At 43.2% G+C, this 15,361-nt stretch overlaps 1 protein-coding gene across 1 annotated transcript in view; it reads right to left on the bottom strand.

Annotated features, from left to right (window-relative positions):
• The window catches only part of PROM1 (prominin 1), a 127,761-nt gene that overhangs the window by 25,521 nt on the left and 86,879 nt on the right, over nt 1-15,361 (bottom strand). The window contains exons 13-16 of the mRNA XM_011984133.1: nt 14,239-14,398; nt 11,491-11,643; nt 5,485-5,608; nt 3,697-3,800 (exon numbers count right to left, since the gene is read on the bottom strand). Coding sequence (XP_011839523.1) covers nt 3,697-3,800; nt 5,485-5,608; nt 11,491-11,643; nt 14,239-14,398 — 541 coding nt within the window. The remainder of the gene's footprint in view (nt 1-3,696; nt 3,801-5,484; nt 5,609-11,490; nt 11,644-14,238; nt 14,399-15,361) is intronic.

Genomic DNA, 15,361 nt, shown 5'->3' with positions numbered 1-15,361 from the left:
TCACCTCGCCATGCCTCAATCTTATCTCTAAAATAGGAAAATTTGACTTTTTTAGACTTGACTGAGCTAAGAAGGGTAGGCCTCATTGGATGTGTATTCCTGCCACAAAAATAGTGGCATCCAGGAATGCAGCATCTCTTCCTCGCCACAGCAGCCAGGGCCTTCTAGGCCTTAGGGATGCCTAGAAGAAGCAACTTTCCCACATCCCTAGGAGGTGTGATCCTTCCCTCTAGAGAACACGCAGGTTGGTGTTGTTGGAACTCAGAGCTTGATTATGAACAACCAGAGGTAACACTGGAGGGCTCTGCAGCAGCCAGAATCACAAGGAGCTAGCATGCCAGGCTGAAACACTTGGCTTTGTCCTCTCAGCCTAGGGATGGTGAATGGGTTTAATTGTGTAGAGAAAAGTCAACCGATTGCTAATGTATGCCTAGAGCACACAGTCCAGAAGGAGCCTGAGGCTCCCTGGGCTAAGCAGGAGACCTCAGTTGACTATCAATGTCTACCCTGAGTATGGGGGATGGGCACCAGACACTTATCAGCTGCCTCTGCCATGGGCAATGGAGAAACTTAGGCAGGAAGTGACACATGTGGTTGGGCCACATCACATCATGCTGGGAGGTTTGGAGGATGGAATGAGAACAAGGAGACCAGTTAGAAGGAGAGAGAGAGAGAGAGAGAAAAGAAGAGAAGAGGAAGAGGAAGAGGAAGAAGAAGAAGAAGGAGAAGGAGAAGGAGAAGGAGAAGGAGGAGAAGGAGAAGGAGAAGGAGAAGGAGAAGGAGAAGGAGAGGAAGAGGAGGAGGAAGAAAAAGGAGGAGGAGGAGAGCAAGAAGAATAAGAAGGAGAAGGAGGAAGAGGAGGAGGAGGAGAAGAGGAGGAGGAGTAAGAGGAAGAGGAGGAGAAGAGGAGGAGGAGGAAGAAGAAGGAGAAGGAGAAGGAGAAGGAGAAGGAGAAGAAGAAGATTTAAGAAAGATTCAGAAGACGAAGCCTACAAGCAACATTTATAAGTTCATTCTGAGTGTTGTCTCAGGGCTCTAGAAACTCAGTTTTCACTGACATGGGCTGAATAATGGAAACAAGGACTTTTCTCTGTCCTTTAATTTTGTATTCGGCCCCAAAGTGGTACGGGGATTTTTAAAAGCTCCCAAAGAGCAGCCTACTGCCCTTACCTCCCTGCCTTTGTCTGTGTCCCTCGGCCTAGGTGCCTTTTTCCTTCTTCTTGGCCCAGCCAATCCCCACTAACCTACTAAGATCAGCTTAGGTGCCATTACCCTCAGGAAGTCCTTCCTAATCCCTCCATTCCCACACTGCATAAGACACCCATCTTGGGGCTTCTAGAGTAGCCTCAGTACATTTCTATCACCTGTAGGTATCACCGTATTCTAGAACACCTCTTTACACATCTAACTCTCTACTAGGTTTTCCTTGACAGTAGGATCAGAGTCTAATTCAATTTTGTATAATATCTCAGGTATCCCGTTACCACAGGTGCTCATATAATAATAAAAGCAGTTGTTAGTATGGTACCTAGCTCCTGTTACACCAGGTGCTCATATAAAAATAAAAGTAGTTAGTATGGTACCTAGCTCACAGAGTGGTGTGGATGTTAAAAAAGTTTATACATCTGAGGTGTTTCCATCAGTCTTGGCATACAGAAAGCACCATGCAGGTGCTAGCTCTTAGAATTTTGTTAAATTACCACTATGACCACTTAGCATAATATTTATTAGGTAATAGAAATAAACAGTAACGGCCGGGCGTGGGGCTCACGCCTGTAATCCCAACACTTTGGGAGGCTGAGGCAGGTGGATCACCTGAGGTCAAGAGTTCGAGACCAGCCTGACTAACATGGTGAAACCCCGTCTCTACTAAAAATACAAAAATTAGCTGGGCATGGTGACAGACACCTGTAATGCCAGCTACTCAGGAGGCTGAGGCAGGAGAATCACTTGAACCCGGGAGGCAGAGGTTGCAATGAGCCCAGATGGTGCCATTGCACTCCAGCCTGGGTGATAGAGCGAGACTCCATCTCAAAAAATAAATAAATACATAAATAAATAAATACTTAGTAATGACGTAGCTGTATTTATTTTAAAATAACTTCTGTGGTTTGGCTAGAGGAACTAATGACCATTGATTAATTAAATGTGTGCATAGTTCAAAATGTTTTTTAAAAGTACAAAAAGAACCTAGCAATACCTAAAAGTATAACAAATTCACAAAATGCTGAAGAAGTCTTTTGACTATCAGATGATGGCTAATACTACTAAGCTATATAATAATGCTAGGCATAGGGTTAATACTTGCTTAAAATTGCATAAAGGAACTCTGAGAGAGTAATAAGAACACTAAGAATGGTGGTTCACGTGTAGGGCATGGAAAGGCTTCTGGGCAGATGGGGACCTGTGTCTATGACTTACAAAGTGTTCTGCTCTCAGTGTGGGTCACTATCGCCCTGTGTATTTTTAGTTTCATTTACTATGAACACACCACGTTAACACACATCCTCTGGCCCTTCGGTCTCATGGTGGGAGAAATAAGTGTCACCAGTGTTTAAAAAGCATCCTATGAATTGATTTCAAATACTCTTAAAGTGACTCCCTTCCCTATGGCTCATAGCAGAGAGCTGCCCATGGGTTCGCGTCTAAGATCAGATACCTAAGACTTCCAGCCATCAGACTAGGAGCCCATTTTACCACTGGGAAAAGCATACACTACACAGATATATATCACCTGAGGTCAGAAGTTATTTTATACATACATAGTTTTTTTGTTGTCTTTTTTTTCCTGAGAGAAAGTCTCACTCTGTCGCCGAGGCTGCAGTGCAGTGGCACGATCTTGGCTCACTGCAACCTGCACCTCCCGGGTTCAAGCAATTTTCTTGTCTCAGCCTCCTGAGTAGCTGAGTCTACAGGTGCATCCCACCATGCCCAGCTCATTTTTATATTTCATTTTTAGTAGAGATGGGGTTTCACCATATTGGTCAGGCTGGTCTCGAACTCCTGACCTCAAGTGATCCACCTGCCTCGGCCTCCCAAAATGCTAGGATTACAGGCATGAGCCACTGTGGCCAGCCTAGATGAACAGTATTAAGAACAGTATTGTTCATCAAGTCCAAATGATGTGTCAGGCACCATTCGAATCTCATGTATCTTACTTAACCCTAAAACAACCTCAGGGTCAGATTCCTATGACCATGACCCCCATGAAACAGAGAAGATGTGGAATTGCCCAGGGCACAGAGCCTCCAGGAGGGGGCCTGGGTCAGAGTTCAGAAGGCCTGACAGCAGACAGTTCTTGAACTGCATTGCCTTCCTCCTGCTGGTGATCCAAATCACTGAATCACCTGTTCACTATTCTTGTTGGATGGCTTTTATTTAGAGCAACGTGGTTCCTGAACAAGATTTCTCATGAGGTCCCGTTAGTGCATCATAGGGTCACGTTAACCAGCGAGTTCCAGAGATTACTGGAGAGCAAGACCTTGAAACATCACCTTTCCAAGGTCTCAAAGGCTTTCAGTAGAAGGAATAGGTTTTTGATCTAATCTCTGCTGTGTCTTTAAAATACTACAGGACAGCTTATCTCTGAAACAGGAAAGTCATATAATTAAGATTTAAAAACACTTCAAATGCAAAATTCTCATTCCAGAAAAAGAACACTTTAAATAGCAAAATGTATAATGCAAATATTGATACCTGTAAACCTGTTGAAAAGTGAGCTTCATCTCTGATTTATTAAACAGCTTCCCAGAGAGATAGTATTCCCAGTCTTCATTTAGTAAGTAGGGTGTATCCAAAACCTGGAACATATTAGGAAGGATTTTCGAAAAATCAGTTTTACACTCGCATACATACTAATATAATAAAGTGAATATTCTGTTGAATATATTTTTTGAAATTTTTTGTAACATTATTTTTCTGGTTGATTTCCAACTTATAACTAGAAAATAATAGTATAATTGGAATAAATCAATTGACCACTGGGTAGCATCAATCAAAATTATTAAAATTACTTTTTTTGAGAACTTTTCTTTTTTTTCAGACAGAGTCTCGCTCTGTTGCCCAGGCTGGAGTACAGTGGCACTATCTCGGCTCACTGCAACCTCCGCCTTTTGCGTTAAAATGATTCTCCTGTTTCAGCCTTCTGAGTAGTTAGGACTACAGGCGCACACCACCACTGCCCAGCTAATTTTTGTATTTTTTTTTTTTAGCAGAAACGGCGTTTCACCATGTTGGCCAGGCTGGTCTTGAATTCCTGACCTCAGGTGATCCACCCACCTCAGCATCCCAAAGTGCTAGGATTACAGGCATGAGCCACCATGCCTGGCCGAGAACTTTTTAATCTTTATCTTAATAAAACAAACACATTATAAATAGAAGCAGAGTAGACCATTTGATCAGAAGAGCTAATATACAGCCATGAAGTGGTATACCCAGTGCTGTGCTATTTCTGTCTCTGGACAAAATGTATTAAAATTCACACACTCTCTGCCCCAGCACCACACATATTTAAGATGGGCAAATCAGTGCAGGACCGTGTATGTGCTTGAGAAGTAGAAATGGTTTTGAAATATCCCCTACTTAAGAAAAAGTATCTTTGAATGATTCAACACTCTACAGGAGATAATGATGCCTGGCTTGATGTCTTTGTTTTATCAAAAGGCCAAATGGAGATCATTTGACGCGCTGGTGATCTCAACTTAATCTCCCTCGACCAATGAAATAACTAAAACACCATCACAACAGTATTCACCTGCTTTCATAACAGATCTTAGGTGGAAAAATGTATGTACAGTGAAAGAGTGAAACATAAATATATTTTAAAAATCAGAATCTGGAGAAAAAAAACACAGAAAAGCCAAAATTAGAAGCCAGACACTTAGAACAAAATTTCCTCATTAATGAAGAAAGCAAAACTGCCAACTGGCCCCCCGGAATCTGTGGGAGTTGGACTGAGAAGGAGAAAGCGAAGCTTGAATTCAGTTCCTGGTGGCACCACTAGACATCTGCCAGGTCAGCCCTCTGTCACGAGACATCCACTTATCAGTCTCTTTCCTTTCAAATTTAGGGCTCATCTGTGTGGACACCTCTGTCACCTAGGAATCTCCCAGGGTGTGTGGGAGGAACCTGGGAACTGATCTTCTGATGTTCCCAGCCACATTTGGAAACCACTGCTGAGGAAAATTCTATTCTCCCCAAATACTGCAATCCACATTGAGGGGCAGGACTTAACTCCCGTCCCTGATTTCACTTATGATCAGAAAATAAGGACACTCCCATATTTTCTTTCTCTTACAAATAAAAAGAATCTATTGCATTTATTGAATATTTAAAAATTTATTGAATTTAATAATTTCAAGAAATTTACTGAATTTAAACCAAACTGCTTATATGTTTGCACTGCTCTTAAAGTAACACACAACATATGAAGAAATCCAAGTTTCTGTTCAAGTCCTTTCATAATGGGTAGAAAATCATATTTACCCGGAATAATTCCTTGCTCGTGTAAGGTTCACAGATCAGTTTTTCCACATTTGCACCAAAGACGAAGGTAAGAACCACAATGATCATCAATATCCAGCAAAAGAGGAAACTTAATCCAACTCCACTGGAAAAAAAATATGTTAGTAATTCAAGAAAGAATGATTCAATAGTACCTATTGATACTTACTAAATCTACCTATACTCTATAAAATAGACCTGGGGTCTTCAGTGTTATTCAGGTGAAACAGATCATCCACCTAGGAGTGACACAGGGCTTGGGGACCTGGGGAGGGGCAGCTCCAGGACAGGCGGGGGATCACTGGATAGGGGCCTTGGGGACCCGGGGAGGGGCAGCACCAGGGCAGGTGAGGGATCACTGGATAGGGGCCTGGGACCTGGGGAGGGGCAGCTCCAGGGCAGGCGGGGATGTACTGTATAGGGGCCTGGGACCCACAAGGGGTGGCCAATAAGGGGCTGAAAGCACAGGGGGGGCACAGCCTGACTTCTCTCTGAACAAGAGCACTCTTGGCACAGTGTAAAGGATGGACTGGACAGGTGCCAACGTGGATGGGACATCATTGCAGAGGCTGTTATCATGGCCCATGAGGGTGGCCTAAGGGGACAGGATTGGTGGAGAGTTGGTGGATGATGGTGACGTAATATAGGAGACACAGGAGGCCTAATATAGGAGATAGCAGGACTCGGAAAGCGCTGGACACAAGACGTAGAGGCAAGGAAGGGCTCCTCCAAGGGCAGTGCCAGGGAGCACCAATGCTCTGGAAGGAAAGAGAAGATGGGCTGGATGTTGGTCTTGTTGCCACAGAGACATTGAGTGGAAAGAGTGTGTGGGAGTCAGTATGTTTGGAGCTAAGATATCTGGGTTTCTGATGTACGTTAGGGAACCAGCAGCTTAGCCACGGTCATTTATCCCCAGGGCTGGCTTGGAGAGAGAAACAGCCTAGGGCTGGGTCTGGAAGACTTCAACATTTACAGAGACGGGTGGTGGAAGGAGGGCCAGCAAACCAGAACAAGATGATGAGGCAGAGAAGCAGGAAGGCAACCATGTGGGTGTGATGCCACCTAGGGGACAAAAGGAGTGTTTGCAGGAGGAGGGAGTGGTCGGCTGTCACCAACCAATGTGCTGTCTGCATTGTACAGAGAGGTCACTGCCAACTTAAAACAAGTGCAGTGATGGGGTAGGAAATCAAATTGGAGTGGACTGGGGAGTCAGCAGGAGAGGAGGGCACAGGCAGCAAGCTCAGATCACTCCTCTGAGACCCGGCGTGGGGGAAGGAGAGCTACAGGGAAGAGGCAGTGTGGGTAAAGAGTTTCTGCTTTTATTTCTGAAGAAGGGAAAGAACAGAGCCTGGTTAAGTGTTGAGTGAAAGTCAAGGAGACAGGAAGAGAATAAAGACATGGAAAAGAAAGGGGATGATCCATTTTTATCAGGATCAGGGAAAGAAATGGGACTGAGAATATAGCTGGCGGAATCAGCCTGAGCAGGGAGGAATCCCTCCGCTTCTGGCACTGCAGAGAAGGGAGGGATGTGTTTGGGAGCATGTGTGTTTGGGAGCATGTGTGTTTGGAAGTTTGACGATGGGAAGTTGCATGATGGCTTCTATTTTCTCTGAGAAGAAGGAGGTAAAGCCATCTGCTAAGAGATGGGTGAAGTAGAGGAAGATGGATGTATCAGAGTGAAAAGACTGTTGCAGGAAAGTGTTGGGGGGGTGTCGAAAAAGAAGAAAAAGAGAAAGGGAAGGAAGAAAATGAGATAAAAGATTTATCAGACTATGGCAGGTCCATTTGAGACAGGAGATGCTAAGTTTGTAGGGATACCCAATGTACCCCGTGCGTAACTTTTCTCTAGCAGTGCTTAGCTGTCTAGGTATAGACAGAGAGAGAGAGAGAACAAACTCTTAAATCAATCTAGGGGCACTTGCCAAATCAGATACCATCACTGGTGCACACCAGGAAGGAGCCTCAGGAGGGTGTGGGCTGATGCTTGCAATCACCACAGCACCCCCTCCTAAGGGCACGATTCTCCCCTTTGGCTGCAGACACCAAAGCCATAATTACAGTATTTGTGTTTCTTCACTAAAATAAAGAGCAAGTAATGTTCATTGGAAAGGCCTAGGTCAGCCTGACTTTCTCTGACCTACAAGCCTTCTGAGTCTGGGAGAACACAAAGAAGAAGTGAGTGAGGGCCATGCCAGGATCCCCATCTGAGCATGTGTGTCTGTGTGTTGGAGTTAAAAAAACTCACAAAAACTAAGACAGCTGTCTAAAAAGAGCACCATGACTCTTACTCTAAATCGCATACAGTCAACATCTCCAGCCTTTATTTTCTAAATATGCACATTTCTAGATCAGGGGTAGGGGAACCACTGCCTAAGGTCTGTTTTTCTAAGGTTAGTGAGATAATGGCTAATGTGTACTGAAAATATTGAAAAGGATGAAGAGGACAAGGAGAATCAGAGTAAGATGAAAGAGCAAAAGAAGGTGAAAAACAAGAAGAATATGCAACAAATACTGTATGTGGCCAGCAGAACCTAAAATATTTGTTACTTGGCCCTTCTTGGGAAAAGCTTGCTGACTAACCCCTGATGTGCATACTTAGGATAATACAAGCATCATTTTCTGACCCCCTTTCAAAAAAGTTTATCTTAGAAACTTTTGTCAACAAATCAGGACAGTCACCCAGTTATCACTTCAGGGGCCATGTGATCTTCCATGCACGGATGTGTCATAACTCACTTGGCCACTCCTCTACAGCCTGGCAGGTAGGCTGCTTCACTATCATAACTGATACTGCAAAAACTCTTCCCAGGCTTTCTTCATAGTTTGGCCTACTTCCTTCACCTAGAGTCCCCAAAATGGAAATTACTGGGCAAAGAGCATCATGGTCTTTTTAGCTATACAGCCTGACAAACTTCTTTCTGTAACCTCAGAAACTGCCACCAGCCACAGGAATGTGCGCAGTTTGTGATACCTGTGGCTACTCTTGGCATTGTTGTTAATACCTAAAATGGGAAGTTTTATGATGGGCTTCAAAACAAGAGATGCTTGTGCCACTGTCAGATCTCCTTATCTCTGGAGAAGCCTCTCCTACATCCCCCTGCAACAGATAATACATTCACCACTGCATTCTATTCAGCTGCTAAAATGCTCCTGAGGCCAGGGGTAGCGGCTCACACCTGTAATCCCAACACATTAGAGGCTAAGACCAGGGGCTCTCTTGAGACCGGGAATTCAAGACCAGTCTGGACAACAAAGTGAGACTGTCTCTACAAAAATAAAATTAAAATAAAACGCTTCTGGGACCCTCTGAAGATGAAAGATCAGAGCAGAGCCAGGGCTCTCTGACTTTCCTCCTTCCACATCTTTCACTGATATCCTTCTGGGAGATAAGAATTCCTGCTTGGTTTTGAAAGAGACCATGCTCTTGATTGGATGGTGTCACCATTTTTAAAGAGCAGGTGGTGTTTTGGTTGCAACAAAACTACACGTACTCTTTCTGGTTTCTACAAGCAAGTAAACAGTTCTGAAAAAAGAAACTGCGTTCTTCTAATTAGTCTGATTAGACTGATGACGCTCGTATCATCTCCCCCTTTCACAATTATCCAGTTGTTTACCAGATACCTCAAGAAGTAGAGAATTCTGCCAAGCACAGCAAAGCGCGCCGTGCTGACTGGTGGCATTCAACAATAAAGAAATCATAGCCACCCTAAGTCTGCAGACTCCTTGAAATGAATCAAACAACATCTGACAGTTCCCAGCCTTCTTCCTGCTGCTGAGATGAATCCTATGGCCTCCACGCCATACGTCTCCATGTCTATAGAATTAGTGTATCTAAACTAAGGTAGCTTTTAGCCTCCATCAATTTGTTGATGATTTCTCTGTTTTATTTTTTCTTTTTTTGAAGCTGGATATCACATGTTTTTGGTTGTATGCCTTTAAAAAGTGAATAAAATTTCGATGAGGGTGCACCATTTTTCGGAGCAATTTACCCTACCTTTCAAGTAGTTAAAAAGTATGGAAATACATGTATATAGACACACACACCACCACAACACTGACAGACAACCAAGTATCAGGGTTGTTACATTTGTAACATTAAACTTAAAATCAATTAAACATTAAAGCAATTACTTTTGCACCAACCTAATAATTTTCTATTTAATGTATTTTTGTGTATCCGTGTGCATTTGAACAAAAAGGGAAGACAAATTCATTTTTCCTTCTGGATGTGATTTCTCTTTTTTTTCTTCTCTGTCCAGAGGTACTTGCAGCTAAGTTTCTTTCTTTTCTTCTTTCTTTCTTTTCTTCTTTCTTTCTTTCTTTCTTTCTTTCTTTCTTTCTTTCTTTCTTTCTTTCTTTCTTTCTTTCTTTCTTTCTTTCTTTTTCTTTTCTTTTCTTTCTTCTTCTTCTTCTTTTTTTTTTTTTTTTTTAAGGCAGAGTCTCGCTGTGTCACCCAGACTGGAGTGCAGTTGGCATGATCTCGGCTCACTGTAACCTTTGCCTCCTGGGTTCAGGCAATTCTCGTGCATCAGCCTCCCAAGTAGCAGGGGTTAAGGCATGTGCCACCATGCCCGGCTCATTTTTGTATTTTTAGTAGACATGGGGTTTCACCATGTTTGGCCAGGCTGGTCTCGAACTCCTGGCCTCAAGTGATCCACCTGTCTTGGCCTTTCAAAGTGTTGGGATTACAGGTGTGAGCCATCGCGCCTGGACAAAAACAATTTCTTAACTTTGGCCTGTGAGCCTCTAGGCTTCTGTGTGTGTGGAGTTCTTTGTCCAGCCCCGGTAGACCCCAGGTCATTAGCTCTAAGGTTAAGACTCTTGTTAGCAAAGGCCTATACCATACTGGAGCCGAATGATTTTAGGGAAAGGATTTAGAATCATAGCTTATAAGAAGCCTGATTTATTGTTCCAGTGACCCAAAGTTTTGTGTTTGTTTGTTGTGTGTGTGTGTGTGTATGTGTGTGACAATTTGGTTTGAAAACTCAAAGTTTAAAAAAACAAATTAATCAAATTAATGCACAGCACCTGCTCTCCAGCCCACTCACTCACAGGCCCGTGTTAGTGACTTAAGTGGATAATGAGAGAACACAGCTCGGGTTTTTGTTCTTCACTCCCCAAAGGAATTGTTTCAAACCTTAACCACTGATCTCGAGCCCCATCTCACTCCCTACTGCTGATTCTTCATGATCTTATCCAAAAGAGAATATTGACTCGAAAAGAGATGACAGAATCCACACAGCTCCCTCTCTGCAGAGCATTCACAGCCATCACACCACATCCTAGCTTACATTTCTGGCTCTGGCTCCAGTTGCACCTGGTTCATGCCTGCTATGCTCTGCCGTAGCCATAGAGTCAAAGATTTTTCAAACACGTGAACTTGGAGGTGAATGTCTTCAAAGCAGGGACAGTCACTCCAGTCTTCTGCCGCAGGAGTACCTCTCCCTGCTGCCTCACACCTGTTCTCAAGCTTAATCTAGGCTACTTGTCTAAATCCTAAGGGTTCTGGCTTGGCAGCCTTAGTTCTAAATCAAGTTTCTAGAGTTTCAAGCTAGCAATACTGCTAACCAATACTGCTGTCCCACAAGAGATTGGCTCAGCCTCTGGTGAGTAAATGAATGAACGAATGAATGAATAAAAAGAAGGAACAATACAAATCAAGAAGGCAAGCCTGGCTGCTTTTAAAAGGAGCCTGCCATATATAAATAGTGTTCTTAAGTTGGTCTATCAAAATGCAAGTAATTTAGTGTCTTTGTTGTTATTGTCGTTTTCTTTTGTTTGTTTGTTTGTTTTTAATGTTTATGCTTGACAAGAGTACCCAAATCAAGGAAGGTCCAATCATAGCAAGATCTCTCCTCCTCATGACCTGGGAGCTGGAACCCCGCGTACGTGGCCCAGAGGGCACTGGGTTTGTGTAACACCAGAGTCAGCACCCAGTCTCTCTCTTGCATTCCCACCCCCACGTGACAGAGAGGAGCAGGCACTCACACCATGAGGAAGACACCTCCCGTGTTGGAGACACAGCCGCGGGTGGTCGGGGTGGCATGCCTGTCATAGCCGCACACGCCACACAGTAAGCCCAGGTAGTAAAAAATCACGATGAGGGTCAGCAGAGAGCAGATGACCAGGCCACCCAGCCACCTGGAGAGGCAAGCACAGCGTTAGTATACATGACATGGGCGATGCCACCCTAACACAAAAGTTGCTGGACTGAGGCTGGAGCCGATGAGTTATTCTTGGCTTCTAAAATCAGAGTCTTCTATCAGTTCCTCAGAGGGCAATAATGTTGAATGAAAAGATCCCTTCCTGCCCTTTGTCTTCCAATTCAACCAACAGAGAAAGTTTTATTTTGATCCTAGGTTTGCATTGTTCTTGGCAGTCATGGGATCACTGCTTCCTTGCTGTGCCTTGATTCCCACAGGTGTCACACAGGGTTCATAAGCACAGCATACTGAGCTTCTCCAAGGCTATTGATGAAAACACCCTTAAGATTTTTATGTTCTTTTAAGGTTTCTGATGTTCTAAGTGCCTATTATAATAATGAAGGCATATGGCTAGATCGTGATTAGATTACAGATAAAGAAATACTGGATTCTTTTCCCCGGCCTTTTTCTAAAACATTTTGTGGTTGCAGAAATATTTGGGGCCGCTGTATTCTTTACTGAAACAGATTACGTGGCAGATGCATGGGGTATTTAGAATTTTATGAGCATCCTAAATCAAATGCCTGCAGAATACAAATCTCAATTTCATAATGGTCCTGCGAGACATTTTAGGATAATGGATCCTCAATTAGGCCTTACTGGCATTCCCGGAAGGTAGAACAAACTTTCCGGGCAGCAAGAGGCATTCCAGGGTAGTAATGCTTCCCAACATTTAATACACTAAAAAACAAAGAATTTACTTCTGCTGGGTGTCTCTTGACAAAAGTCGCCACTGAAGCTTTTCATTCAATTAAGAGCAATCTCAGTAATTATAGTAATAGCCACAGGCAACCATTCTGGGGAGGTTTGTTCCAGACAGTGAGGGCACAAAATTAAGTAAGTCACGGAGGCTGGCCTCAGAAAACTTTTAGAGTTAAAGGAGCATCTGCTCAGTTGATTTTCTTTTTAAGATAAGCTCATGGTGTCAGGGCAGGGGAAAAAGGAAGGGAGATGGATGGCAGTCAGGTAGACAGGTAATGGTGCTATTCTTTCTCGTTTGTGAAGCTCTGATCTTTAATGAAATTATGAGTTCATTGAGAAAGGGTCTGCCTTCTATTTTTTCTGAGACTTGCTGGGGTGGCCCAGTCCCACAAGGGAATCATGGCAGGTGCCGCCTGGAGCTTGTTGTTTGTGTGGCAATGACAAAAAGCAGAGCCAGATGGAGCTTCAAAACCCACCTCCGCTGTATGCTAGCCGGCCTTAAGGAAGTCACTTCACTTCCCTGAGCCCATCTCCTTGTCTATAAAACAGGGTTATAAATGGAACACAGCCCAGGGAATTTTTGAGAGGATTAAAAGAAATGTCATGCAGAAAGTGCTTGGTGGGCACACTGAAACTGTCTCTTAAATGGTATCGATTGCTATACTTTTTAAAATTTTTTTAAAATTTTCATTTATTTATTTTTGAGATGGAGTCTCGCTCTGTCGCCCAGGCTGGAGTGCAGTGGTGCGATCTCGGCTCACTGCAAGCTCCGCTGCCTCCTGGCAGCGCCCTTCTCCTGCCTCAGCCTCCTGAGTAGCTGGGACTACAGGCGCCCACCACCATGCCCGACTGAATTTTTTTGTATTTTAGTAGATACGGGATTTCACCGTGTTAGCTAGGATGGTCTCGATCTCCTGACCTCGTGATCCGCCCGTCTTGGCCTCCCAAAGTGCTGGGATTACAGGCGTGAGCCACCGCGCCCGGCCAATTGCTATAATTTTAATTACGTATCTTGTGGTCTTGTATAAGAAATAATCTACATGAGAATGAGTCTCCGGACTCTCCATGGGCTTGGGAGATATGAAGGGTGGCTGAACTCTTCAGAGACAGAAGTGCATCTTACATAATAGATGATCCTCTAAATTTCTTGATCCTCCAAGTCCTTCCCTCCCCAGGGCTCTGGCTGGGATGTCCACCACCCTCACCCCAGGCCAAACCCCACCACTCACATTTTCTAATGGGACAACCAGTGGGCACCACAGCCGCTTACCCAAGCTCTAGGAGCAATTCACTGGTTTCAAAGCACAGCTAAGAAAAGGATGCTCTTTCAGTAAGAACCAACCTCTGCATATTTATTTTATAAACCAATGTTTATATTGGTTTATAAAATAGAAAAGGATATTTCCCAGATGTCCTTCTTAATTACTTTTAAGCTTTAAAATCTCATTACATGCCTAGTTTGATAATTATAACTAGTATTCCAGAAGCCACTAATGACATCAAAGTTGCAAATTATCAAATATTTGGCTCACGAAGGTCCAGTCTTCAACTTAAAAAAAAAAATGTGGACCGCTTTACAAATTTGCGTATCATCTGTACACAGGGGTCATGTGAACCTTCTCTGCATTGTTTCAATTTTAGTATATGTGCTGCCTGGTCTAAGCGAGCACTTCAACTTTTTTAACAAACATAAACTGGGGTTAACATATATCAGGCCATGACCTTGTACAATTTGCTGTCATAAGATGATCCTGGTGCTAATGTCAGAATTTTTATCTTGTTCTCTACAAAGTTCACTCTCGTAGTTCACCAGCTCCAAGGAGACACTCACCAGTATGAATCATACTCTTCCAGTGTAGGTAAATTTCTGTGGATGTAACTTTCAGTGTTATTAACATAAACAGAGAATTCTGAGAGTATATCCTGAATAGGAAGATGCTGAGTTACATTGTCGATATCCGAACCAATGGAATTCAAGACCTTTTTGATACCTGAAAACGAAGATACCTTTGTTATGCGTTTGCAAACATGGAGGAAATAGAATCTTTGTTTTGGAACCAAACAGAAAAGCCTGAACCACCTTTAGTTTTTCTCACATTATGTATGTGTTTAAAATATGATAAGATTCTACAACAAGCATGAATATAGCCAAGACCATCGAAAAGCAATTACTTAACAACAAAACAGCAAGCTGTGAGGACTGACTTTAATGAGATGGTATTGAAGTCAAGCCAGTTTCTTTCTTCTACTTACTTTACTTAAAGTAGATCAAGTGATTAAAATGTATGGTGTGCAGACTATGTGCCAGGCACTTTTATAAATAGTAACTCATTTATTTCACTGAGGTAGATATTCCCATTCCCCATTTTACTAACAGTGACCCAGAGGCTCACAGAGATTCAATTAATTGCCCATGGGTCTTTTAAAAGAAAGCTCTGGTAACGGGATCGAAACTTGGGTTTATCTGACTCTAAAGTCCTCATTACATGCTTTTGGGAAAATAATTAAATAATAACAATAATTTCTCCATCTAAGAAATGGTATTCAGGGCCGGGCACAGTGGCTCACACCTGTAGTCCCAGCACTTTGGGAGTCTAAGGTGGGAGGATCACCTGAGGTCAGAAGTTCGAGACCAACCTGACCCACATGGCAAAACCCCATCTCTACTAACAATACAAAAATTACCCAGTTGTGGTGGCACACGCCTGTAACTCGGGAGGCTGAGGCAGAAGAATCACTTGAACCTGGGAGGCAGAGGTTGCAGTGAGCCAAGATTGTGCCATTGCACTCCAGCCTGGGCGACAGAGCAAGAGTCATTCTCAAAAAAAAAAAGAAAAAGAAAAAGAAAGAAAGAAAGACAAAGAAAGAAAGAAAGAAAGAAAGAAAGAAAGAAAGAAAGAAAGAAAGAAAGAAAGAAAGAAAGAAAGAAAGAAAGAAAGAAAGAAAGAAAGAAA

This window comes from Mandrillus leucophaeus, unplaced genomic scaffold (genome assembly GCF_000951045.1).
Source record: "Mandrillus leucophaeus isolate KB7577 unplaced genomic scaffold, Mleu.le_1.0 Scaffold261, whole genome shotgun sequence".
Classification (NCBI taxonomy): domain Eukaryota; kingdom Metazoa; phylum Chordata; class Mammalia; order Primates; family Cercopithecidae; genus Mandrillus; species Mandrillus leucophaeus.
The sequence above is the reverse complement of the archived record's forward strand: the minus strand, read 5'-3'. Positions and strand labels throughout refer to the sequence as shown.